Source organism: Neophocaena asiaeorientalis, unplaced genomic scaffold (assembly GCF_003031525.2).
Source record: "Neophocaena asiaeorientalis asiaeorientalis breed wild unplaced genomic scaffold, Neophocaena_asiaeorientalis_V1.1 scaffold528, whole genome shotgun sequence".
Taxonomy (NCBI): domain Eukaryota; kingdom Metazoa; phylum Chordata; class Mammalia; order Artiodactyla; family Phocoenidae; genus Neophocaena; species Neophocaena asiaeorientalis.
This window is the reverse complement of record NW_020173938.1, coordinates 1,350,025-1,377,880: the sequence shown is the minus strand read 5'-3', so window position 1 is coordinate 1,377,880 and position 27,856 is coordinate 1,350,025. Positions and strand designations below refer to the sequence as shown.

General features: G+C 41.2%; 1 protein-coding gene across 1 annotated transcript in view; it reads right to left on the bottom strand.

The window, feature by feature from the left end:
- KIF16B (kinesin family member 16B) overlaps positions 1–27,856 on the bottom strand; it is a 284,700-nt gene that overhangs the window by 44,475 nt on the left and 212,369 nt on the right. Inside the window, exon 24 of the mRNA XM_024752697.1 lies at positions 20,900–20,989. Within this exon, the coding sequence (XP_024608465.1) occupies positions 20,900–20,989 (90 nt within the window). The remainder of the gene's footprint in view (positions 1–20,899; positions 20,990–27,856) is intronic.

Genomic DNA, 27,856 nt, shown 5'->3' with positions numbered 1-27,856 from the left:
AGCCCCCAGGTATTGCATGACGCTGATGTTAAAGACTAAAGCTGGGGACAAGCAGAAGGTGGGGGGAACCCACAGCAAAGAGGCGGGCAGTAGGGGCCTGTGCGGGGAGAACCCAGAGCTGCTCAAGGTGTTGGCAGAGAAAACAGGCCAGAGGCAGGCACCTGGCTTTACTGCCACAGACAGTGACCCACTGCCCCCGTGAACACCAGAAAATAAGATGTGCCTCGATGCGAAGGGAAAAACTGGTGGAAAAAAATTCAGAAAAATTCTAGGCAAAGGTTTAGGCGTGTGGTAGCTTGCTGCCTCCCCCTCCCCAGGGTCTGTCGCTTCCTTGTCCCCATGATTCACTGGTGTTTTCCCCTAAAATTAGTCCATTTCACTTAAAGATGAGAAATAATTAGAAGGAACTGAAACTGAACTATGAATAAAAAGGGTAGGTGAGGAGATACTGAATAAAAGAGAAGCAAAAGGCAGATAAAGAAGAGGTACAAGAAGGACTGACCAAAGACAAGAAGAACTCAGGGAAGAAATTATCCACAGTCTTAAGGAACCACAAACACCCATAAAAAAGAACCGAAAGCAGGAAGCGATACACAGGTTGAAAGAAGAGACTGCAGTGGGGGGGAAAGGGCAGAAAACTGAGCCAGCTCGTGGAGAAATGGCTGATTCCAGGACTGGGATGGGGACCACGTAAGATGAGCCCAAAGCATCTTGTAGTGCCAGAGATCAAGGAAGTGCTCAGAACCAAAAGCATATTGGGGCTTCCCTGGTAGTGCAGTGGTTAAGAATCCGCCTGCCAACGCAGGAGACACAGGTTCGAGTCCTGGTCCAGGAAGATCCCACATGCCGCGGAGCAGCTAAGCCCGTGTGCCACAACTACTGAAGCCCGTGCGCCTATGGCCTGGGCTCTGCAACAAGAGAAGCCACCGCAATGAGAAGCCCGCTCACTGCAACAAAGAGTAGTCCCCTGCTCACGGCAACTAGAGAAAGCCCGTGCACAGCAACGAAGACCCAACGTGGCCAAAAATAAATAAATAAAATAAATTTAAAAAAATTTTTAAATTAAAAAAAGAGATGGAAGATGTATTTAAAACCAAAAGCACAATGATGGGAGTGTGTCACAGGGACACAGGTACCGATACAAAGAGCTGCTGCATACGGCCTAAGTTGGAAAAACGTGAAAAACAAAATTTTAAAAAATGTATTGGCTTAAAACCCAAAATACGATGAAATAAACAAGTAAATAAATAAATGGGGAAGAAGAAACAAGCCACCCATTCAGAAGAATTCCAAGTAACTAATGTAGATACCTCACCCTCTAGGAAGTGGGGGCATCTCTCTCCACCCCTAAAACGTGGGCTCTGCAGAATGTGTGCTGTGCAGTGCCTTCCTTCCCAAGAGAACAGTATAGAAAGGGGGGAACCAAGGAACCTCACAGGGGAGAAACCTCAGCCAGGAGACCAAGGTCAATCTCAACAGTGATAAGTCACACTGATGGTGTGTGTGTCCTTCATATGATGTGATGATAATGACACTTTACCTCCGCGGTTTTTCTCCGCCAAACCCAAATGTCTAATCATGAGAAAAACAGGCATATCCCAATTGGGAACATTCTCTCAAATACCTGACCATCATTCCTCACAATATCAAGGTCATTAAATATAAGGAAAGTCTGAGAAACTTTCACAGCGAAAGGGAGCCTAAGGAAACATGGTGACTGACTGTAATGTGGTATCCTGGATGGGATACGGGAACAGAAAAAGGACATTAGGTAAAAATTAAGGAACTCGCAAAAGTACAGACTTTCGTTAATAATAGTAATAACGTATCAGTGTTGGTTCACTAGTGGTGACAAATGCCCTATACTCGTGTGAACTGTAAACAGGGAAAGGGGGTATGGGATATATGAAAACTCTGTATTACCTTCACATTATTTTTCTGTAAAACTAAAACTATTCAAATAGGATTTCTGGTTTCTGATCTGATACGTAAGGAGCTTAGAAGTTGTGACGTCTGTCCTCACAAGAAAAAAAACCTGAGAAAACTGAAAATGAAGAGCTCTTCCCGGATCCATCAGACAATTAAGGCCACAGGGCAAACTACTGTCCCCCATCCGGAGAGACGGACAGGCAGAAACAGAGAAGGACTGCTTAGCTGGTGCTGAAGCTCACAACTGCAGCCAGTTTTTGTAGGAACACTTTAAACTGCAATCGACGAACTGCTGGAAGCTCAGTGTAGCCTAGTATGAGCGTTAAAAAAACTCCAGAGGAGCTGCGTTTTCCATAACTTTTGTGACCTTTACCTCCAGAAGTCCCACCAGATTCTCACTGTGAAGAAGAATCCCTTTGGTTCTGCAGAAGGTGCTGGGGGCGGGGATGGTGGGGTGGTAACCTTCTGAAATACACCCAGAGTGCACTGCCCTCAAGGGAAACTGTTTTCCCAGAATCTAACCACTTTGGGTTTTACCAAAGCCCAACTGTTTGGGGGTGGGGGGGGAGTGGAATGCCCCCTGCAGGTTTCACTAAGAGACTGAGACCTAATCACAGGCCTACAGACCCTCCAACACACACATCCCACCACCACGCCAACAGGGCTCCTGCAAGACAACGGGACTGCAGCTAAAGGTAAGCGCGAGCCTCAGGCTCTATTTAAGAAGCTTCTGGGAAAACCCAAAGACAATAGCGGAAACACAAACAAGGGCACTTGAGGACATTTTTGCCGCTGACACCACAGCCAGGGCAATTGTAGCCTATATGGTAGCCAGATAAATATAAAACTGCACACTAAAGGCCTATCTACCTCAGCTCCATTCACATGACACACCATCTTTCAACAAAAATTACAATGCCTGCTAAAAGGCAAAAAACAGTCTGAGACTATTCTAAAATGAAAAAAGCTGATTGAAAAAAGGAAATCCAGTGCCTCCACACCCTGCACCCCTGCCCCCTCCTCCCCCACTGTCTACATGCTCAAAAAAAAAAAAAAAATGAGCAAGAAGAACTCAAGAAAGAGACGAGAGAAACAAAAACAGTAGAAGAAAAACAGTAGTAGAAAGTCCCAGTAGAGGAAACAAAAGTAGCATGAAGACAATAAAAACACAGGTTAGCCTATGGCATATAGAGCAGAGAAAATAACAAGGCAAAATGAAAAATGCTAAGGGAAATAAAACGTGACCCAAGAGGTTTATAAGTAAGAGAAATGTCTTTAAAGTGTGCAGTCCACAGGCAGACGTTCTCAAGCGCATAAGAACTCAGGTAAAACACATCAAGGTAAACCTTTCAAAAATGTACAGGATGACCAAAAATATCCAACCAAGAGACAGCACGATACAAGGATCTGAGGAACGAAGAAACCACTGTAAATACCACCTCTACTTAAACCCACAACTAAGACAGAATTATGCATAATTTATGTATAAAAAAGGAAACTACACATAATTTATGTATAAAAGAATGTGATATATCGTGACTTTATAAAATATAATTTTTAAAATTGGGTAGGTGGGAGTAAACAAAATGTGATAATCTTATCTTTGTTATGAGTCAATTGATTATTTTTTTAATTTAATTTTTTTATACAGGTTCTTATTATCTATTTTATACATATTAGTGTATAAAATATACATATTTTATTATACACTAATATTATACACTAATTTATACATAATAGTGTATAAAATACTATACACTAATATACATACATATTAGTGTCAACCCCCATCTCCAGATTCAACCCACCACCACCCCACCCCCGACTTTGACCGTTTGGTTATTAAGTCTGTTCTCTACATCTTTGTTTCTATTTCTGCCTTGCAAACCGGTTCATCTGCACCATTTTTCTAGATTCCACATATATGTGTTAATATATGATATTTGTTTTTCTCTTTCTGACTTACTTCACTCTGTATGACAGTCTCTAGGTCCATCCACGTCTCTACAAATGACCCAGTTTGGTTCCTCTTTATGGCTGAGTAATATTACATTGTATATATGTACCACATCTTCTTTAATCATTCATCTGTCGACAGGCATTTAGGTTGCTTCCATGACCTGGCTATTGTAAATAGTGCTACAATGAACACAGGGGTGCATGTGTCTTTTTGAATTATGGCTTTCTCTGGTATATGCCCAGTACTGGGACTGGTGGGTCATAAGGTAATTCTACGTTTAGTTTTCTAAGGAACCTCCATACTGTTCTCCATAGTGGCTGTATCAATTTACATTCCCACCAACAGGGCAAGAGGGTTCCCTTTTCTCCACACCCTCTCCAGCATTTATTGTTTCTAGATTTTTTGATGATGGCCATTCTGACTGTGAGGTGATATCTCATTGTAGTTTTGATTTGCTTTTCTCTAATCATTAGTGATGCTGAGCAGCTTTTCATGTGCCTCGTGGCCATCGGTATGTCTTCTTTAGAGAAACGTCTATTTAAGTCTTCTACCCATTTTTGGATTGCGGTGTTCGTTTCTTTAATACTGAGCTTCATGAGCTGTTTATATATTTTGGAGATTAATCCTTCATCCGTTGATTTGTTTGCAAATATTTTCTCCCATTCTGAGGATTGTCTTTTCATCTTGTTCATAGTCTCCTTTGCTGCGAAAAAGCTTCTAAGTTTCATTAAGTCCCATTTGTTTGTTTTGTTTTGTTTTTATTTCCAATACTCTAGGAAGTGAGTCAAAAAAGATCCTGCTGTGACTTATGTCAAAGTGTGTTCTTCCTATGTTTTCCTCTAAGAGTTTTATGGTGTCCGGTCTTACATTTAGGTCTTTAATATATTTTGCGATTATTTTTGTGTATGGTGTTAGGGAGTGTTCTAATTTCATTCTTTTACATGTAGCACTCCAGCTTTCCCAGCACTATTTATTGAAAAGACTGTCTTTTCTCCATTGTATATCCTTGCCTCCTTTGTCATAGATTAGTTGACCACAGGTACATGGGTTTATCTCTGGGCTTTCTCTCCTGTTCCACTGACCTATATTTCTGTTTTTGCACCAGTACCACACTGGCTTGATTACTGTAGCTTTGCAGTATAGCCTGAAGTCAGGGAGTCTGATTCCTCCAGCTCCGTCTTTTTTCCCTCAAGATTGCTTGGGCTATTCAGGGTCTTTCTTTTGTGCCTCCATACATGTTTTAAAATGTTTTGTTCTAGTTCTGTAAAAAATACCACTGGTAATCTGATAGGGATTGCACTGAATCTGTAGATTACTTGGAGTAGTACAGTCATTTTCACAATATTGATTCTTCCAATCCAAGAACATGGTATCTCTCCATCTGTTTGTGTCATCTTTGATTTCTTTCATCAGTGTCTTATAGTTTTCTGAGTACAGGTCTTTTACCTCCTTAGGTAGGTTTATTCCGAGGTATTTTATTCTTTTTGTTGCAGTGGTGAATGGGATTGTTTCCTTAATTTCTCTTTCTGACTTTTCATTGTTAGTGTATAGGAATGCAAGAGATTTCTGTGCAGTAATTTTGTATCCTGCAACTTTACCAAATTCATTGATTAGTTCTAGTAGTTTTCTGGTGGCATCTTTAGGGTTCTCTATGTATAGCATCATGTCAACTGCAAACAGTGACCGTTTTACTTCTTTTCCATTTTGTATTCCTTTTCTTTTTCTTCTCTAATTGCCATGGCTAGGACTTCCAAAACTATGTTGAATAAGAGTGGCAAGAGTGGACATCCTTGTCTTGTTCCTGATCTTAGAGGAAATGCTTTCAGTCTTTCACCATTGAAAATGTTTGCTGTAGCTTTGCCATATATGGACTTTATTATGTTGAGGTAGGTTCCCTCTATGCCCACTTTCCAGAGAGTTTTTATCACAAATGGGTGTTGAATTTTGTCAAAAGCTTTTTCTGCATCTATTAAAATGATCATATTTTTTTTTTTTTTTTGAGGTATGTGGGCCTCACACTGTTGTTGTCTCTCCCGTTGCAGAGCACAGGCTCTGGACATGCAGGCTCAGCGGCCATGGCTCACGGGGCTAGCCGCTCCACGGCATGTGGGATGTTCCCAGACTGGGCCACGAACCAATGTCCCTGGCATCAGAGGTGGACTTTCAACCACTGCGCCACCAGGGAAGCCCGATCATAAGGTTTTTATTCTTCAATTTGTTAATATGGTGTATCACACTGATTGATTTCAGTACATTGAAGAATCCTTGCATTTCTGGGATAAATCCAACTTGATCATGGTGTATGATCCATTTAATGTACTGTTGGATTGTTTGCTAGTATTCTGTTGAGGATTTTTGCATCTATATTCATCAGTGACATTGGTCTGTAATTCCTTTTTTTGTAGTATCTTTGTCTGGTTTTGCTATCAGGGTGATGTTGGCCTCATAGAATGAGTTTGGGAGTGTTCCTTCCTCTGCAATATTTTGGAAGAGTTTGAGAAGGATGGGTGTTAGCTCTTCTCTGTTTGATAGAATGCACCTGTGAAGCCATCTGGTCCTGGACTTTTGTTTGTTGGAAGATTTTTAAGCACAGTTTCAATTTCACTACTTGTGACTGGTCTGTTCATATTTTCTATTCCTTGCTGGTTCAGTCTTGGAAGGTCATACCTTTCTAAGAATTTGTCCATTTCTTCCAGGTTGTCCATTTTATTGGCATAGAGTTGCTTGTAGTAGTCTCTTAGGATACTTTGTATTTCTGCAGTGTCTGTTGTAACTTCTCCTTTTTCACTTCTAATTTTATTGATTTGAGTCCTCTCCCTCTTTTTCTTGATAAGTCTGGCTAATTGTTTATGAATTTTGCTTATCTTCTCAAAGAACCAGCTTTTAGTTTTACTGATCTTTGCTACTGTTTTCTTTGTTTCTATTTCATTTTTTTCTGCTCTGATCTTTATGATTTCTTTCCTTCTGCTAACTTTGGGTTTTGTTTGTTCTTCTTTCTCCAGTTCCGTTAGGTGTAAGGTTAGATTGTTTATTTGAGATTTTTCTTGTTTCTTGAGGTGGGCTTGTATAGCTATAAACTTCCCTCTTAGAACTGCTTTTGCTGCATCCCATAGGTTTTGGATCCTCGTGTTTTCATTGTCATTTGTCTCTAGGTATTTTTTGATTTCCTCTTTGATTTCTTCAGTGATCTCTTGGTTATTCAGTAACGTATTGTTTAGTCTCCATGTGTTCCTTTTTTTTCTCTGTAATTCATTTCTAATCTCATAGCGCTGAGTCAGAAAAGATGCTTGATATGATTTCAAATTTCTTAAATTTACTGAGGCTTGATTTGTGACCCAAGACGTGATCTATCCTGGAAAATGTCCCCTGCGCACTTGAGAAGAAAGTGTAATCTGCTATTTTTGGATGGAATGTCCTATAAATAGCAATTAAATCTATCTGGTCTATTGCATCATTTAAAGCTTCTGTTTCCTTATTTATTTTCATTTTGGATGATGTGTCCATTGGTGTAAGTGAGGTGTTAAAGTCCCCCACTATTACTGTGTCACTGTTGATTTCCTCTTTTACAGCTGTTAGCATTTGCCTTATGTACTGAGGTGCTCCTATGTTGGGTGCATATATATTTATAATTGTTATATCTTCTTGGACTGATCCCTTGATCATTATGTAGTGTCCCTCCTTGTCTCTTGTAACATTATTTTAAACTATATTTTATCTGATATGAGTATTGCTACTCCAGCTTACTTTTGATTTCCATTTGCATGGAATATCTTTTTCCATCCCCTCACTTTCAGTCTATATGTGTCTGTAGGTCTGAAGTGGGTCTCTTCTAGACAGCATATATATGGGTCTTGTTTTTGTATCCATTCAGCAAGCCTGTGTCTTTTGGTTGGAGCATTTAATCCATTCACATTTAAGGTGATTATCAATATGTATGTTCCTATAACCATTTTCTTAATTGTTTGGGGTTTGTTTTTGTAGGTCCTTTTCTTCTCTTGCGTTTCCCACTTAGAGAAGTTCCTTTAGCATTTGTTGTAGAGCTGGTTTGGTGGTGCTGAATTCTCTTAGCTTTTGCTTGTCTGTAAAGCTTCAGATTTCTCCATCGAATCTGAATGAGATCCTTGCTGGGTAATCTCTTGGTTGTCAGTTTTTCCCCTTCATCACTTTAAATATATCATGCCACTCCATTCTGTCTTGTAGCATTTCTGCTGAGAAATCAGCTGTTAACCTTATGGGAGTTCCCTTTTCCCTTGTTGCTTTTAATAATTTTTCTTTGTCTTTAATTTTTGTCAGTTTGATTACTATGTGTCTCAGCGTGTTTCTCCTTGAGTTTAGCCTGCCTGGGAAGCTCTGCACTTCCTGGACTTGGGTGGCTGTTTCCTTTCCCATGTTAGGGAAGTTTTCAACTATAATCTCTTCAAATATTTTCTTGGGTCCTCTCTCTCTCTCTTCCAGGACCCCTATAATGTGAATGTTGGTGTGTTTAATGCTGTCCCAGAGGTCTCTTAGGATGTCTTCAATTCTTTTCACTCTTTTTTCTTTATTCTGTTCCACGACAGTGAATTCCACCACTCTGTCTTCCAGGTCACTTATCCATTCTTCTGCTTCAGTTTTTCTGCTATTGATTCCTTCTAGTGTATTTTTCATTTCAGTTATTTTGTTGTTCACCTCTGTTTGCTTGTTCTTTAATTCTTCCAGGTGTTTGTTCTTGAATTCTTCTAGGTCTTTGTTAAACATTTCTTGAATCCTCTCGATCTTTGCCTCCATTCTTTTTCCGAGGTCCTGGATCATCTTCACTATCATTTTTCTGAATTCTTTTTCTGTAAGGTTGCCTATCTCCACTTCATTTAGTCGTTTTTCTGGGGTTTCATCCTGTCCCTTCATCTGGTACATAGTCTTCTGCCTTTTCGTTTTGTCTATCTTTCTGTGAATGTGGTTTTCGTTCCACAGGCTGCAGAATTGTAATTCTTCTTGCTTCTGCTGTCTGCCCTCTGGTGGATAAGGCTATCTAAAAGGCTTGTGCAAGCTTCCTGCTGGGAGGGCCTGGTGGTGGGCCGAGCTTAGTAAAACTTTAATCCACTTGTCTGCTGATGGATGGGGTTGAGTCTCCTCCCTGTTGGTTGGCTGACCTGAGGCAACTCAGCACTGGATGCTACAGGCTCTTTGGTGGGGCTAATTTCGGACTCCGGGAGGGCTCATGCCAAGGAGTACTTCCTGGAATTTCTGTTGCCAGTGTACTTGTCCCAGCAGTGAGCCACAGCCACCCCTCACCTCTGCAAATCCCACTAGCCTTCAACGTCTGGTTCTCTGGGAATTCCTCCTCCTGTTGCCAGATGTCCCCCCGGGTTGGGAAGCCTGATGTGGGGCTCAGAACCTTTACTCCAGTGGGTGGATTTCTGTGGTATAATTGTTCTCCAGTTTGTGAGTCACCCACCCAGCAGTTATGGAATTTGATTTCATCGTGATTTCGCCCCTCCTATCATCTCATTGCAGCTTCTCCTTTGTCATTGGATGTGGGGTACCTTTTTTGGTGAGTTCCAATGTCTTCCTGTCGATGATTTTTTAGCAGTTAGCTGTGATTCCGGTGCTCTCACAAGAGGCAATGAGTGCATGTCCTTCTACTCCGCCATCTTGAACCTGCCCATCTCCATTGATCATTTATAAGAGCGAAACAACACTGATAATTTATAAAATGGAAAAACACCACATGAAAAGTAGCAACTACTGTTTTAATGGTTTTTATAATCTTTGTTCTTAATGTCACATATATTTTAGAGGCTGTGGTGGAGAAAAATTTAATTTGAATTTCATCAATTTCTTCAGTTTTACTTGATTTTCTTTCACTTCCATTAAATTCAAGTAAAATTAAATTTAATGTCTGTAATTAAAAATAGCATATCTAGTTTGAACCCAATGTTATAAAGTTATTTCATTCTTTCTTCCTGTTCTTGTTTGTCTCATTTTAATTTCTTTGTATCACTCTACATATCCATCCTGTTATCTGTGCCTATTTATTTAAGTACTTAAAGTAATGTTCATTAAATGGTAATTTAATTATATTTAGAGAATGATTTTGAATAATCTGTTGCTTCTTATATTATGTGGAACTTGTATAAATGAGCATGCATCATTTTTATAGAAACAATAACAAGTGATTATTTTTTTTACATATTTAATGGAACAGTTAAATTAACACCATATGGCTTTTTCTTTTAATAACCTGGGATTTGGGGCAATCAGATTTCAAGTCTCAGTTCAGCAAAGAGGTGGTTGTATAATATCTCTAGTTCTTAGTTTCATCGTCTGTTAAAAATGAAGGAGTTGAACTGAGATATTTCCATTTTCAGCTCTGAAATTCTATATCTCAGGTACTGATGATTAAAATCTCTCTATGTTGAGTTACAAGTAGCACTTTAGATACCATGGAGATATTTTACCTATTAACTTGGCTATATTGCTTTTGAGGAGTGTACCTTTCTTCCCGTAAAATCTTCACAGCATTCTTATTTGAAGTAAGGGAAACGTGTACAGGGAAAATAGAGCCCAATATAATAATGAAATGTTACTTTTCAAAGGTTGTAGAATAGAAAAAGGGTAGAAACAAACGGGAATGCAGTATTCATGAGAAAACCCATAAAACTGTACCACTTCCTGCTATAACCATTATCCTTACAGCAGGAGTGGGAAATGATGCAAAGACAATTGAGCTCTTATGGGAAAACTGTACATTAAAGTTAAAAATGATGACTGAGGTCAAATATACTGGATATTTGTAAGAGACATGATAGGCCTAGAGAACACTGGAAGAAAACTGAACAACAGCCCTATGGCTTACTTTGTGTAATTATGAAATTTGATTATGCTGAGTAAAACACAGGAAACAAATGAGAATTAAAATAGCACATTTCTTTGGCCTAAGAGAAATAATGACAAGCTTATTCTGCAGTTCAATAAAGAAAACATATTCTAAAGACAAAAGGACTTAAACAGAAGCCATTAAAAAAATGAAATCAGTGATTTTGAGGCTCACTGATTTCCAATGAAATTTGTCTTGCCCTTCTTTGCTGCTTGTGGAGTCTAAAAATCCAAGTGATCAACTTTATTTTGCATGTTCGAGAAACAAGCCCATAACTTTCAGGCTGAACAATAGCTCTATATGAAGAATTATCAATGGAGTAAGAAAAGACAGTGGCTCCTTATAGAACTAGCTAGCCAGTTTATGGAATTATTTGTGAATCTCAGTTTTGGGAAAATAAAAGCATTGAGTATCCATTTATTCATCAAGTTGGCTAGCTATATGTATATGTATAGATATTAGAAATACAGTCAGCATTCTCTGTTGCTTTGTAATATTTCTTAATGATCTTAATGACCTCAGAGTGAAATTTTCATCTACAAGCTGGCTTTTCCCTTTCTGATTCCCAGTGAACTGACACAGCCTGATTTCTTCTAAGAGTCACCACGCTCAAATCCTGACTTCAATGTTTATTACGTTAGAATAAGATAGGTCGGCCAGTCTGCTGCCATCAAGGAGACAAATTAAATGTAATGGAAAAGTTTGCTTTTATTAAAGGTCTTTTTCTCTTAGCCAAGTTCACTTTTTAGGTTAGCCAGGTAGTCTTGACGGCAACAGACAGCATAGGTTTTGATATATGGCATCGTTGTTCCTTTGTATATAAATAATGGCAGCCCTAATATAGAAAAGAAATTAAAGTGAGCAATAAAAAGTCTTGCCTATCTTTTATGATTTTACAACAATTAAGCAGCTAACACTGGATTATAAATCACTGAAGGGAAACTGAGAACAACTATAGTAATAAAGTATGGAATCTTTACTAATGAAAGGAAAATATCTGACTTTTGTTACCACCTAATAAAAGTGCACTTTATCGTCATTCCTCATTCACTAGGCATTTTCTTTACTCCTGTAATATTTGGCTACCTAACCAGTATCCAGTTTTTAAAGATTAGAGAGAAAAATTCTATACGGCAAATCTATATGGTCAAATCAGCTTTAACCTGTCTTCTTCCAGTAGACATACCTACCTGACAACAGCCAGCATTTGAAACACCCACGCTCTACAGGTTTGTGGTTGTAAATTTCAGCCACTCCAGCTTTTGAGGAATACAAATAAAGAAAACTCATCAAAGGGCTGCCATAACTCTCCCAGCTGACTAGATGGAAGCATCTCTGACTACTCAAAATTAATAGTAGCTCCCAAGGCCTTATAAGAACAGCTGTCACTGAGAAATATACTCACAAACCAATAAGTAATTCTCCCAGTTTGATTTGTTAGAGGCATGAAGCGGCAACTCTTCAGGGCAACCTAGATGGGTTATCAAAGGAGCAATGAGCTCCCGTAGACCTTTGATATGGTAATGTGAGCGTACCATGCACTATTTATGAGCACGTGCTATGTGCCTCGCCCAGAGCCTGGTACATTCTAGACTCTCGTTAAGGATCTGCTCAATGAACAAGGCAGAATCCTTTGCTGGTGGTCCATGTGGAACAGCCAGCAATTATAATTAGGACATTCCACCAACAGAAGCTGCTGTCCTGTCATCACTGAAGTGCTAAAACTTGGCGAGATCCTAGGTACAAAACCACATTTGGAAATGTATCCATACTTAGGACTGCCCTGACTTTGTTATATTTGGTATAAAATACAAAATAAAATAAAATCCCACTCCTCCCAAAGCCAGTACCAATTTTATTTAGGTATGAGCCAATGAAGACAGATTTGAGAACTTTAATAGATGTCCCAACAATTTTTCAAAGTGAGAAACATTTCAGATCTGTGAGAATTTCATATTGCCTTTTTACAAATAATTATGCAGTTGAATTAAATCAAATGCTTGTATTTTCCGTCCGTTACTGTGATGCTAAATTGTCCCTTTCAGGGACTGAGACGTGACAGGAACCTGTCATTGCCATGACATTCAATAGAAGGAACCCCATTTCTAGTTTTCATCCATGGGGTCTCGCTATGTAACAGATTTTTCTAGGGAAGAGATTTTCTTCTTTCTGGGCTCATCTGGAGAACTCTGAAAACTCCCCCTTCTTGAGTAAACATGGTCATGGAGACTCAGGAGAAAGAAGAAGGACTAGGGGTCAGGAGACATGAACCTTGCCTGGGCCCCAAGTCTTGATGTGACTTTGAACAAAACTCTCCTTGGGGATCTGATTCCTCATTTCTAAAATGAAAAACTGGACTACCCAATCTTTAAGGCCCCCTGGAGTACTTGATTGTCTCATAACGTGCAAGTGGTTCCAGCCCACTGTTACAGAAGTTTCCCAGCTGGTTGGAGAGGAAAGCCTGGTACAAGTCTATGTTTCATAGTCTTTGGTGATCAAAGAGGCAATCAACATGTTTTCATTGTCTAGGTTTAAATGTGCCTGTCATTAATTTTGACAAGATTATTTGTCACTGGAAATCACCTTTTAGATTTGGTGATCTATAACAATGACTGTAATAATGAAAAATCAATAACGCTCCCAAGGTGGATGCGAAAGAAATGACAGGCAGCATCTTAACCAACGGTCCAGAGAGCATCATTTGGGGAATATTTTTTTCCCTAACTACACACACTCTCAGATCCCATGTCAGACTTCCTGAATTAGAATTTCCTAGTTTGGGTCCTGGATCCACATGTCTCAGAAAAGCTTCCCAGCTAATTGGTGCCTTTTGCTCCCCAACCCACCTTTGAAAGAAGTGACTTAAATACTGATTATCTATCAGGTGGAGAGAATCATATGATACAAGCCATACAGTGAGGTAAGTGGGCCTCTGATAACGTACCAGGTCAGGAAGCCGGCAGCATTCTATGTCTGCCTACATAGCTGTGTGCTATTTAAAAATTCAAGGAGGCTGAGCGCTTGGCGCGGCTGAATTTATCTAAGGTTTACTGAATGCTCCCTGTGGCTGTGGTTGGTAGCATTATAATTTGGGTGGTGGGTAGATTTGCAATTTTTATATTAAATTTGGAATGCTGGTTATAAAACTGTTTAGAATGCATTTCAGTGATGGATGGTAAATGGCTGTCTAAGACAAATACAAGGCCAATAGCCAGTTTCTTTTCTTTTCCTTTCTTGGTGCTACTTTGGGAAAATTACTTGGGAAATAAAGAAGGTTAAAAATGGTTCTATCAGTACAAACTGAAAGTTCATATACAAACTACATAAGCTCTTGCCCTAATCGTTTTCTTCTCTCCCAATGGTATTTACTGGGCACCCAGACACTGCCAGATGTGAGACTGAACAGTTGCTCTAACACAGCAATCTTTCGTGTTTTACTCGAAGCCTCTGAAAATATTTTTCTCCCTTAGCTCCGTAACAGGGAGAAAGGAGCCCCCCTGGGGATATGGCTGATGGAGGCTGATCCTGTCTGACACTTAGGGACTCTGAAGACTCACTGTGATAGCTCAGTTATGATGCAGACAGGCAACACACCTGTCCCAGTAACTTAGGCTCTCACCACACATGGGCAGTCAAGTTCCCTTAGCATTTATTTAGATTGTACATTTTAATACATAAAATATCCCATTTTCACGGTTCGTCCTCCTGCCTCTGGGCAGAAGCACAAACCTGCTTCAGAATCACTATTAGCTAAGATTATAGAAGGGCCTTGAACAATCGACTCCAATGCGTAACTGCTTCCACTGTGAGATGATTCTCCGGAGCCCATTAGGCTCCAGCCCTCAGGAGGGAAGTCTCCTTGTTAACGGTACTAAAAAAAAGTCCTCTACAAATCAGACAGGGGTTAGCATCTCTGGACCTCCTAGAAGGAGAAGCTCTCTCAGTGACCCTCTGATCTTCCAGCCCCATGTCCTACCACTTCATGAAATACATTCAGAGCCCACCAGACCACTCATCCAAAAGGGGAGAAGGGGATAGGACACTAGGTCTTCACTATTCATTCATTCTAATGGTTGAAAGGGGATGTGGTTTTAAAAGAGTCCTTTCTCTTCAGCTTCTTGATGAGCTATGTTTTTGTCCTGACGGACTCTCAGACTATGACCTGGATCCACAGGTAAACTTCATGGACACTAGACATCAATAGTAACTCTGCCTCATCCGTAGAGAAAAGAGAAGACGACACTTACTGGGGCTCTGTTTCTGGGCACATAACTTGATCGATGTTTAAAAGGATTATACTGATTTTAATAGAGTGGGAAATGCATAGTTTTCATACAGATAAAGATCACTGCGGCAATGGTTTGCATGACCAAATTTCAAAGGCATGCTCTCTGGCAGATGCTGTACAATACTTTGTGGCTACTTTCAATAACGTATTTCATCTGAGGCCCTCACAATCTTTTGCAAACTAGCTGTGGCATGATCATTTTACAGATGGGGAGTCTGAAAACACAGGGTTTAATCTGACGAAGATTCCACACAAGGTCAGCGAACGGGCACAGAGAAGGAAAGCCAGGAGGAGCTGTTATCTTGCACAACACATGTCAGCGTATAAAGAGGACAAACTAATTCAAAACAGAAGGCGAAGCTATTTGGAATCCAGAAAAAAAACGCTAAGCTGAAAGAACATAAATAAATAAAAATAAAACAATTTTAAAAAACCTTGAATAATGCAGCACCTCTAGGGAGAGCTCAACCCACTCACACAGTGAATCTGGAAATAGAACGAGCACAACGCTTACATATGAGCCCAGTCACCGCGGGCAATCTGTTCTGCTTCCAGTATTATTCAGGACAGATCATTTAGTTTTCTTTTTTTATTCTGAAATTTGTCACCATACAAAATATAATGCATTAAATTTTTCTTTGATTTCTGCTTTTTCCCTATCTTCAATCCCCACACCCCAGAGTTTCAGAGAATCCACTGACTTCTCATCCTTTCAATTTGTAAGTTCACTCTGCCTGTAATAACCCCTAGGTTCCTTCTATTTTCTTCACAGACATATGTTATACCTACTAATCAACAACCCTGCCTGCTTTAATTGGTTCACCACCCGAGTGAATATAAAGTATCCCTTGGAGGCCCTTCAGCTGACATCATTCTCCTTAAGGAGACATTATAGTAAATAAATAAGCAAATGAATGTGAGTCAACAGGGAGATGAAAAGACTTAGACGAATGATGGTTAAGGAATTCTTAAAACCCTCTCACTAATGGGGGTGAAGGCCCTCAGCGCTCTCAGCCCACCCAGTTTCTGTGTGTTCTTTCCTAATCTTGGTTTTTTGTAAATTAAGTCTTTAACAACAGTTGAGCAATTACGAAATTTCTTCATGGAGCAAGTCTGCACTTGGAGACATGTTGATATCTTCCAGAATGTCCATAGCGAAGTACTCACAGCAGCAAAACTCTGGAAACTACTCGTATGTCCATCAAGAGGATTCTGGGAACCTGATCAAGTGCTATGCCAACTTGGTACCACTGCTCATGGGAAAATGATAAATTGCTTGATAAACCGATAAATTGTTTGCAGACCAGGGAAACGAGAGCTATTTGGTAGGAAGCCATACCGTAAGGCTTCTCTGAGTGAGGTGACTCCTGTAACTCAGCATGTCCCTCACGGGGACTCTGGACGTTCTGCCCAGGGAGTTGTGCCCAGAGAAAGTGCCTCTCCTGTTGCATAGGATTCTATGGCAGAGTGGTTCTCGAATCTTCCCCACGTGGGGCTCCTCTCCTAGCACCTAAGCTATTACCTGCGAGAGGTGGCACAAAGAGAACAGCATCTGGACAGCTGTGTGGACTGCAGTGGACGCTGTTGCCAGACCCCCTCCGTGCCTCAGCCCTGCCGGGAAGCAGTGATCTCTGTCTTACATCGTTCCTGGGTCAGCCGGTGCCAAGCGTGGCCTATGGGAGTCCTGTGAGTCTGAATGTTTAGTTGGACCCAAGAAGACCTCCTGAGGGCATTGCAAATGGTTACTTCTGAGAATCAGATTAAGAGAAACTTTCACATTCTATGTATATATCTTTGAGTAATTTCAGTCTTTAACCATAAACATGTAACTTATTATCTGGAGAAAAAAAGACTACTGAAAGAAAAAAAAAACCTCCATAAAAGGAACTGTCACATCAAACTCCTTTAGAGGTCTATGCCCAGGAAAACATGGCTAAGATTCCACAATGAAATGGGAATGAGTAGGATGTAACTTTAGACAAAGTTCCAAAAGATTAAAAGCTATAACCAAATCTACAGTTTTGAGGTGAATAAACATTCTCTATCTTGGTAAGTATATCACAAATTCTGGATATCCTGAATTCAAGTGTGTTTTTTCAATATTTTTTCAGCTTGATTAAGAATTTGGAACCTTGTATGACTAGATAAATTTAATACGTATCATTTAAAAATTGATCACCAACCATTTTGTTATGCAATTAAGACAGCAAGAGTAGTTTTCTATTTTCTAATTCCATAGAAATAATGAGTCCAATGTGGTGAAGGGATGAGGTAAATAAAACTTGTTCCCACTTGGCTATGAAACAGCCATTCCCTGAGAGGAAACTTTCAGCATTCTTCCATATGAACCCTTTGGCTTTCTTTCCTGAAGAAATACTGTCTTTAACAAGTCCAATAATTTCCAGGATGTTGTCAGGCCAAACTGCTACCCCATTTGGAGGTAGCTAATTACTTCAAGAAGACTGACATTATATACAATTATATGAACAGTTATAAGATGAATCATAATTGATGAATACCTGTACACAGATTATTGATCTCAAGTCCCAACAAACACCCGGCAAGTAAGATGATGTGAAGTGAGGCTGCACAAAAGAAATGTCAACTTAACGAAAAAAATAAACCTGATATTTATCTTGATATTTAAGCTTCATCTTAAAAATGTTAAATGGACGATGCTGCCCTCTCACTGAAATAAGATTTATCACCATCTAGAATGACATGCTACTGTGTGCTTAGAGATAATGTTTCTCCCCGGTTCTGTTTCGATAATATTGTTTGGTTAGAAATAGGAAATAGAGATGAACTGCCTGGGCTTCTGCTCACGGGTTGTGTCACAAGAGGCGAGTCTCTCGTTCCCACCACAGAGACCATGAATGTCAAAGGCGCAGCACAGCCGGGCAGGAAGCGCTCAGTGAATTGGGAGGAGTTCGTCAGAGCTGTGGCCAAGGAAAAGCTCTGTGGCACCCCTGCAGGGTTTGTAATTAGCTCAGCTTCCCCGTCTCCAGGCGGTGCTTGTTTTAGGATCTCACCACATGGTTTCAACCACTATTCACATCCTCTCCTCTCTTTCAAATACATGCACACATGTCTGTAGATTCCCTTTCATAACGGTTTTTTGTCCTTATAAGAAAGAAACTGTAAGTCACAAAGCTGGACTCAGTGTGGAAAAGCAACTTCCCATCTTCGTTACCATTTAGATCACGAGTCTGTCTTCAGGAAAGGGGTTTCTGGGAGAAGTCCTCTATGAACAGAATGGAAATTCCAGCTGGGTTTCAACGTCCAGACCTTCTCGAATATCATTCAGTGGTTTCCCACAGCACTCAGACTCCGGTTCACGGTGCCACGTGGTCAGGCCCCTGCCCTCCTCTTTACCACACTGGCCACTCTCCCTGGGTCTTCTCATTCTGGAAACATGCTGAGCTTGGTCCCATCCCAGGGCCTTTGCAGTTGCTGCTCCCTCACCTTCAGCTGTGCTCACCTCCAGATCTTCACACCTCTCTTCTTTCCAGTATTCAGATCTCAGCTCAATCTCACCCCAAGATCACCCTTTCTACCTGAGCATCTAAAGCAGCCCACTGCCCAGCTCTCAGGCCACACTATCACATTGCCTTGTATTTTCTCCAAGGCACCTAACATTACCTAAAATCCTCTTACTTACTGGGCTTTGTTTGTCTGTTTATTGCTCATTTTCTCTGCTCCGTGAGAGGAGGGATGTCGTTGTCTTGCTCACAATTGTATGCAGTGTGGGGCTGCTCAATACAGATTTATGACCAAAGGAAGGAGGAAACCAGCTCAATTTTCTTCATTTGAAGGCCAGTTAATTTTTTCAGCATGTATGTAACACAGCCTTTTCCCCCTTAAAAATAATTTTACATGTGTGATAATCTCTGTTCATTAATTTTGGCTGGTAGCAGACAACCACTTCAGTTCACAGGTTCACGTCATTATTAAACTCAGGTTAAGTTTTCTTCTATTATATCTTTAAAGACTGCTTCTGTCTGCTCCAAAGTTTTCTTTAAAAACACTGATTAGACCTGTCTATTATTGCTTAGCAAATTTAAATATCTCTCATCTCATATTTCAACTAAAATGCCATTTTGTCAGAGAGCCCAACCCTGAAACGTCCTTATACTAAAGTGTCCAACACCTTCTGCCCATCACATTTTATTGATATTTTTCCTATAATGCATATACCTCACTTAAAATGGTAACTGCAACTTAGCAAGCATACTTTTTAACTGTTAGTTATTATTATATTTTCCTGGTTTATTGTCAGTCTGTCCTGATTTAAATTTAAGATATATAAGAGAAGACACTTTTGTTCTTCTTGTCCACTACTGTATTACTAGAGTTTAGAAAAATGTGCCTATGTAGAATGGCATTGAACTAATGGCACTGAAAGAACTGATATGAAATAAATCATGGAATGAATTTATACATACATACATATATAGATATATAAATCCTGGTAAAGTTTGTATCCTTTTTTTCAAGTAAATTGTTTTTTTCCAACTACACTGTGGGAATTTAGCAAGTTAATATGAAAATCTGTACATTATTAAAGTACTGATGTAGTAACTTATAATCAAGCAGTTAATGAGCTGCAAAGCTCACTTTAAAAACCAGTTGCTCTATACATTTAATATGTATACAATTACTTCTTGTTATTGTCAAAACTAACTTGGGACATGAAGAGTAAATTGCAGAGACAAACTTAATAAATTGACTTTGATGTAGTTGCTTCTGGAACTGAAGCCTCTTGGGAACACTGAGCTAAAATTCATACCTGAACCTTCTTCAATTTTTAATCGAATACTATTATGATAACTTAACAACAGAATTTCAAAGATAGCTCAATTTTTCCTGGACTCTAGATTCTTTTACACATCAAGGAACCACTTTATCTACCCAAAGGTATTTCTCTTTATATTGTGTATCAGACAAGGGAGCTTAGAAGCGATGGAGATGTTAAGGAAACATTATGTAATTAACATGAAACAAGTCAGGGACACATGTCTGACTAAATTAATTTTTAGAATATCATAAGACACTATAAAAATGCACTGAAAAGCCATACTTAGGGAAAGCAGGCTAAACTGACAATGACTATTGACTGATTTGTAGTCAGTTCAAATCAAAATGCCCAAAGAGCTGTGCCTATACAAGGTTTCCTTTAGTTGAAGCAAAAATAAACAAACAAAAAAATAATAAAGAATACATTCACTTGGATGATACACATTAATTTTAGGAATACCTTTCTTTGCTTAAAAGTATTTTGAAAACCAGTCTTCGTCCAAAAATTAAAAATAAGATTACTAATGTATCAATACACTCTGGTTATCTTATCAGATGAAATGCCTCCTTGCTTCTAGATAATTCTGTATTTACTGTCTACCTCCCCTCCATGTGTGAGGGCAAATTAACTTTTATGACTTTACTCCTCATTATGTGGAAGTCTAGGCATTAATGCAATCTTTTTTAAGAGAAAAAAGGGCAAATCTATACTGAAAAATTTATTACTATTTTATTTTAATAGGTCTCACTCATGGCTAAGAAGTTGTAAATTAATTAAAATATTTACTTAAAATACACTGTAAAATTTATGAAAAAGATAGAATTCATTTACTGTTGCTTTACTATCACTCAAAATTTTGTGTTCAAAAAATGTCTGAATTGTGTAGAATACAAATGGAACAGAGGACAAAAATTAAAAACCTATCTTTGAAAGACGAGTAATTGAAATAAAACTTGGTGACACTTACAAGCTAATACCTAAAGAGAAGGGGGGGATTGATAATGCAATCAACTCATTTACTTTATAAAACAAATGTTCTTAATTGGAGGTAATTATTTCGTAACTCACCTCTGCATACTTCAACTTCAATGTTTTATGCATTTCTCGGAAACGACTGTAACGCCTGAATACGGTCCACGTCTCATCCAGGACAGTGATCTATTAACCAGGAAAAGCAAAATAAATCAGCATTAGTTGGAGGAAAAATTGGTTTCCTCTTATTTGTTTAAAATAATTTGTTTAATGTATACTGATGTGTATAAAACTGATGACTAATAAGAACCTGCTGTATAAAAGAATAAAACAGAATTCAAAAATTCAAAGAAACCCCAATAAAACAATCATATAATTGTTCTTAAAATTTTTTTTTAAATTGTTAATTAAAACAATTTAAAAATGCATCTTAAAAAAATAATTTGCTTCAAATTAAACAAATTGTTTAATTTGTTTAAAATAATTCAAAAATTTGTTTGTTTAAATTTGTTTCAAATGACTTAAAAATTAACGAAAAGTGATTAGCATGTAAATTTCTCCAGAAGGGAAAATATTAATCTAGCGGCACAAATAAGACTTACAAATAACAACTGTACTCTGCTTAAGCATTGCATCTCTGCTTCCCAAATACGATTACGAGCAGCATGTGACTCTGTAAAGTGAAGGACACAGAGTTTCATGGCTTATCAGAAGTGTCCCTCCACTCTCCACGTGGGGTGCAGAAAGGACATCCCACAGCGTGACCTTTGTTACAGTGATGTGCCTACATGAAATGTTTACACTTTTATATAAAATGTCAGTGTTGGTTTCCAGATGCCACCGCAACGGACAAGAGAGAAGCAGCAGCAGAGAAGAAAAAGAAGGATGAGGAGAAGGAAGAGGGAGGACAAAGGAGAAGGAGGAGGACAAAGGAAAAACAAAAAAATCTGTCTGCATCTCAATGATGATTAGTATCAAAACCCACACTGTATTTTTGCTTTGTTTCGGAGGAAGAATTATCAGTCCAGCCTCTAACCAGTAGTGGAACTTACTGTTCCTATTGGATGGCAGGTGGACACTGGTGCCCATCAGTCACATACCAAGGTCACGGTGACCAGGAGAGGCTGGGAGACACCACCAGCCTCCACGGTCACACCTGAGGCACAGGCTCCTGATCAAGTTCCCATCTCATTCCCACTCTTCTTCCTCCAAGCTCCAGACCCACGTCCCTAACTGGGAGATGTCTTTCTTTAGATGCCACACACCAACTTCAAGGTCAGCCTGTGTGAAACAAATCCACCCGTTCTCTCCAATCTCAACTCTACTTCATCTCAGTGCATGTCACCACCATCCACCAAGCCACACCAGACAGACGCTGGTCCCCAGGTCCCCCCAACATGCCACAGTCAGACAAGCACCAGCTCCTGCACCTCTCACCTCCTAGGCCTTCCTTAGCGCTCTACCCTTCCATCCTTCACTGCCACTGCCATCTCACTCTGGGCCACCAGGTCTCATGCGGCCTCGGCCAGACCTCTCCCAGTGTCTCCATCCAGTTGCCCCTCCAATCCCTTCTCTGCACAATTGACAGGGGAGCTTTTTAAAAACTTAAATCTGATCGTTCTACATCCCCCCTTAAGTCCCCTAGAAGCTTCACGCTGCTCCTAGAAGAAGACCCAGATTTTATATTTGTACCCGACTGCGTGCAGCAGCCTCTCCTCCAGCCTCTCCTCCTGCAGGTGTCTCACTCCCTGGAAGCGCACACTCCTTCCCACGCTGGGCCTCTGCAGCGGCCGCGCCCCTGTACTGGAAACCTTACCCCGCACATCAGAGAAACGCCCTTCTCAGGCTGGTGATTCAGCTTTTGGTTCTCCTGCATGTACACCCCAGGGGTGAGCAGGAAAGTCAGGGATCAGTAAACCACAAAGATCAGTAGGGGGAGGACACCCAGGCAGGGAGCCTCGGGAGGAAGAGGGAGTCCTGAGTCTCAGCCATCCGCAGGTTCACTCACTTCCCCGCGTGGCAAATTAGATGATTTGGGGTTATCCAAGGATGTATAATATTAAAACTTTCATTGTTCTGGCTCTATGTTCATCATTTACAATAGTGTTTTAATTGTGGCAGGTTTCTTCTTGTGAGTTTCTTTTAAAAAGATATTTCTGTAAGGAAAAAAAAGTACATATGTTTACAAAAAATCATTTAGTAAAAATAGTACCAATGTCGCCAAAGCTTGGGAAACACCGCTCCTGGCAGCTCAGCTGGGGGTTTTCTCCCCAGCTCTCTCCTCCTCAACAGACCCCATTGAGCACAATTAGCAAGGGGGTGAGGGCTTCCTTAGGGCAAGAGCACAGCAACATGCCACCTTGGCTGGACGCAAACCAGGTGTCAAGGAGAGAGCTGGACACGAGCGGGCGTGATGCTGCCTGCTTGCCAAGAAAGCCCAGGAATTAATAGAACCATACCCGTGACCCGGGAGTAGTAAGATGCAGGATGCTCGCAGGGAAACCATCCTGTCCTGGGACTCTGGAATCCAGAGAAAGTCACAGAAGAAGCCTAGGTCTCCCTCCTCCCTCAGACTCTAGTGCTCCCTGGATCTCTGACTGCTTCCACTGTTCCTCTTGAACCCACAGTCAGTCAAGTGCAAAATCCCCCCATCCTCAGCCTCTTCTGGGAATTTCCCGTTCATCTTCACTCTGAGAGCTGGCTCTCCCCGAGGGACCCCTTCCCCTGTAGCCATCTCAAGTAGGGACTGTGTTCTCCCCACACTCTTCATCCTCTTGTGCTGGGAGGTTGGTAGACGCTTTTTTACTTCCATCCAACTTTCACACCACTGCACCTCTGCCCTTCCTAAAACCCCACCTACGTGAAGCCCACACCTTCGGATCCTACCTGTACCCATCCTTCTCGCAGGCAATTCGCCTTAGTCACATCCCCGACTCCTTGAACGTCTTAGGTTTTGCTGTCATCTTCTCCAACGCTATGGAACTCCTGCCATGAATCTCGGAAATTTCATCAACCAACAGACGATCCCTCCAACACCCCGACCTCCTGTTCCTTGACCTTTGCCCTGGTTCCTCCCTCACCCAACTTGGAAACCATGGGCAATCATTACAATCTTTCCCTTGCACTCAACCTCAAATCTCTTTGTTCTGCTCTTGAAATTCGCTTGACTAAGCTAAACCACAATCTTGGTTAAATCCAGCTGTCTGCTTACTCCTGCCCTGTACCTGCAGGATGGGGATGAAGGAAAACATGCCACCAAATGGCTTCCTGGTCCTATTTTAAAGTCACAGTCACCACTTTGAGGTCAGCCTGGATGTCTCCAAACAGTCATACCACATTTCCCCATTCCATCCATTCTCCCATTCTCTTAGATAAGAGTTTTCTAAACAGTTTACTCCATCTTTCTCCTCACTCTCAGATGATAACCTGGGTTCCTATTTCACTGAGAAAGTGGAAACAATCAATAGAACACTGCCACAACCACCCTCAGCCCACCGTGGCCACCATCGGCCTTGTATCTCCTCTTCCCTCCTGCTACCGGGCGTGGGATGTACACTACTGCTCCTGGTTAAGGCCAACCCCTCTTCCTAGATGCTGGATTCTAGACTCCATGCCCTCCTGCCTTCTGAAGGAAACTGCAATCAGCAATTTTCTCTTCTCTCTCCTGCACCAACACATCCTCAGTCTCTACTAGATTATTCCAGCAGCATCTAAACTAGCTAGGATTTCTCTCACCTTAAACTCCCACCTTGGCCTCCCTTTCCCTTCCAACTGCCACTCCATTTCTGTCCTTCCTATTATAACAAACTCCTCGCAAGAGTTTATTCTTTTTTTGCGGTATGCGGGCCTCTCACTTGTTGTGGCCTCTCCCGTTGCAGAGCACAGGCTCCGGACGCGCAGGCTCAGCGGCCATGGCTTACGGGCCCAGCCGCTAAGCGGCATGTGGGATCTTCCCGGACCGGGGCACGAACCCGCGCTCCCTGCATCGGCAGGCGGACTCTCAACCACTGCGCCACCAGGGAAGCCCCGCAAGAGTTTATTCTTGATGTCATCAATTTCCTTCTTCCCAGGATCCCTTCAATCCAGCCTCAGTTACTCACATTCCACTCAAACTACTCTCATCTACTCTTACCAAGGTCATCAACGACTGCCACAGGTTACTTCATGCGAAACCACTGGTTCATTCTTGGCCCTGATCTGACTTGACCTATGGCAGGATTTGATGGAGCCGACAGCTCCTCCTTGAAACATCTTTTTCATCTGACTTCCAGGCTGCTGCCTCTCTTACCTTAGTTTTCTTTGCTGGGATTTCTCTTCATCTCCCTGACCTCTAAACATCAAAGTGTCCCAGGGCTTAGTCCCTGAATGTGTTTTATTTTCTACCTGAGCTCACTCCCTTGGTGATCTCATCCCATCTCATAGCTTAAACTTATACCAATGATTCCCGGGATGCTCATCTCTCTCCCTTGAACCCAGACTCGTACATCCTACTGCCTACTTGATATGTCTGCCTACCTGGGTGTCTAACTGCATCTCAAACTTAACATGGCTAAATTTACTAAAATTAATCTCATCCAGACTTGCTCCCCCATCTCAGTAATGACAATGCCATTCTTCTATTTCTTCAATCCAGACACTGTGGCATCATCTTTGATGTTCCTCCTTCTCTCACGTCTCACATCCAATCAGTCAGCAAATCCTTTCCACCACACTCCAAATATAATGAGAATCTGACACTTTGCACCATCACCACCATTAGCATCTTGGTCTAAGCCACCGTCACCTCTTGCCTGGACTACGTTTAACAGCCTCCTACCTGGTCCCCTTGCTTCTGCTTCTGTCTCCCTCCCCTCAAAATTCCCCTCATTCCTTTCTCAACACAGCAGCCAAAGTGATCTTGTTAAAAACTGTCAGATGAGGCCATTTCTTTGCTGAATGGGACATCTCCCAAGGCGTCCCATCTCGCTCAGGGTACAAGTTCAAGTTCTTGTGCTGATCTACAAGGATCTCTACAATTTGTCCCCTCCCTGGCCTCATCTCCCACCACGTTTTCCCTTGCTCACTCTGCCTTCCTCGCTTATCTAGAACCCATCAAACGTACTACACACTAAGTGTGGCCTCAGGAACTTTGTCCGTGACCTTTCCTCTTTCTGGAATCCTCTTTCCACGTGACTAGCTCCCTCACTTCCTTCAAGTCTTTGCTCAAAAGCCAGTTTCTCAGTGATGCCTTCTCTGGATATACCATCTCAAATTGCACCCCCTTACTCCCCATCTCCACACTACTTATTTCTCTTTTCTTATCTTTCTACTAAGCACTTCTTACTACCTAACATGGTACAGTCACACCTCCGAGATATCGTGGGTTGGGTTCCAGACCACCACAGTACAGCGGATTGCAATAAAGTGAGTCACACGAACTTTCTGGTTTCCCAGTATCTATAAAAGTTATGTTTGCACTTTACTGTAGTCTATTAAGTGTGCAATAGCATGTCTAAGAAAACAATGTACATATCTTAAGTGAAAAAACACTCTAACGCTAAAAAATGCTAACCATCATCTTGACAATGCAGGGTTGCATTACAAACCTTCAATTTGTAAAACTACGCAATATTTGAGAAGCGCCATAAAACAATGTAATCTGTATATATTTACATGTATGTCTTGTTTCTGTCTCTCTTCCCTACCAGAATAAGCTCCAGGAGAATTAGGATTTTTAGCTGGTTTTCACTACACCTTAGAAGAGTACTTGACACACCACGGGCATCCTGATGAAGAGCTGGAGGATGGAGTGCCCGGATGGGCTTGTCTTACGTGTACTCAGGCAACAGTGAACCAGCGAGGCCATTGTTCATCTCTCTGGTAGATGAGATGGCCTCCAGCAAAATCAGGATATGGATGTGGATAACTGGACACCAGCTCGTGAGGCTTTGGCCGGCAGCGTCTTCCTCTTTTTTTTCTTTTTTGCTTTTTTTGGCCACACCACATGGCACATGGGATCTTAGTTCCCTGACCAGGCATCGAACCCACACCCCCTGTATTGGAAGCACAGAGTCTTAACCACTGGACCACCAGGAAAGTCCTGCTTCTTCTTCTTTGTTGCTTTCACAGCTCATTAATGTCAGACCATATTTTGAAATCTCTAATTAATTCAACAGCTACTTCACACTTACTTCATAATTTGGGTTTCACTCCCCTTTCCCACGGTGGCCCCAGAATAATGCCTTTATAAGGCATGGCAACTTCCCTGACAACTTGCACATACCAAGTCTCCGGAGGACAGGCGCGGCTGAGTGATTTCCTGGGGAAGCAGAATCAGGGCATTTGGGCACAAAATGATAAGCCAGCAAGAGGAAGATAAAGTCCCTGAGAGAGCCCCCAAAAGCATCCAATGCACTTGCTTCTGCTTCTCGATATCAGCCCCCAGTGCTCACAACGGGATGCAGGATGCAGGGGGACAGCGGGGGTGGAGCTGGAAGGAGACAGAGGAAGATGGCCTGACGGGGAGAGAACTATCCAAAGCTGTGTGTTCCTGTGAATTGGGCTCAACGAGGTCTGTAAGGGGATCAGAGGGATCTCTGTCTTCACCACGTTACACTGGTGTCTCCAAGAGTCCCACATTAATGAAGAGGGTGGGGACTCTCTGGAACCATTAACACTGTATATAATTTCCCCAAAATACTGAACAAAGAAGATCATTATGGGTACATTTAGGGCAATGGTTCATGTTGTTGCCTCGTGTCTTGATATTTTAATAAACTCACATTAATAAACCCACATACAGATCTCAGCAGCTTCTGCCTTCAATTTCTCCATAACCTAAACCAGCGGTTCTCAAAGTGGGACGCCTGACCAGCAGCAACAGTTTCACTTGGGAACTTGTTAGAAATGCAAGTTCTGAGGTCTCACCCACACTTCATCTGGAACTCTGGGGTGGAGCCCAGAAATCTGTGTTTTAACAAAATCTTCAGGGGCTTCCGACGCAGGGTGAAGTTTGAGCAGCCTTGCTGTAAAGCTCTGCGTGTTGCTGCCCCCAAATCAGATGTGCTGGCTTGT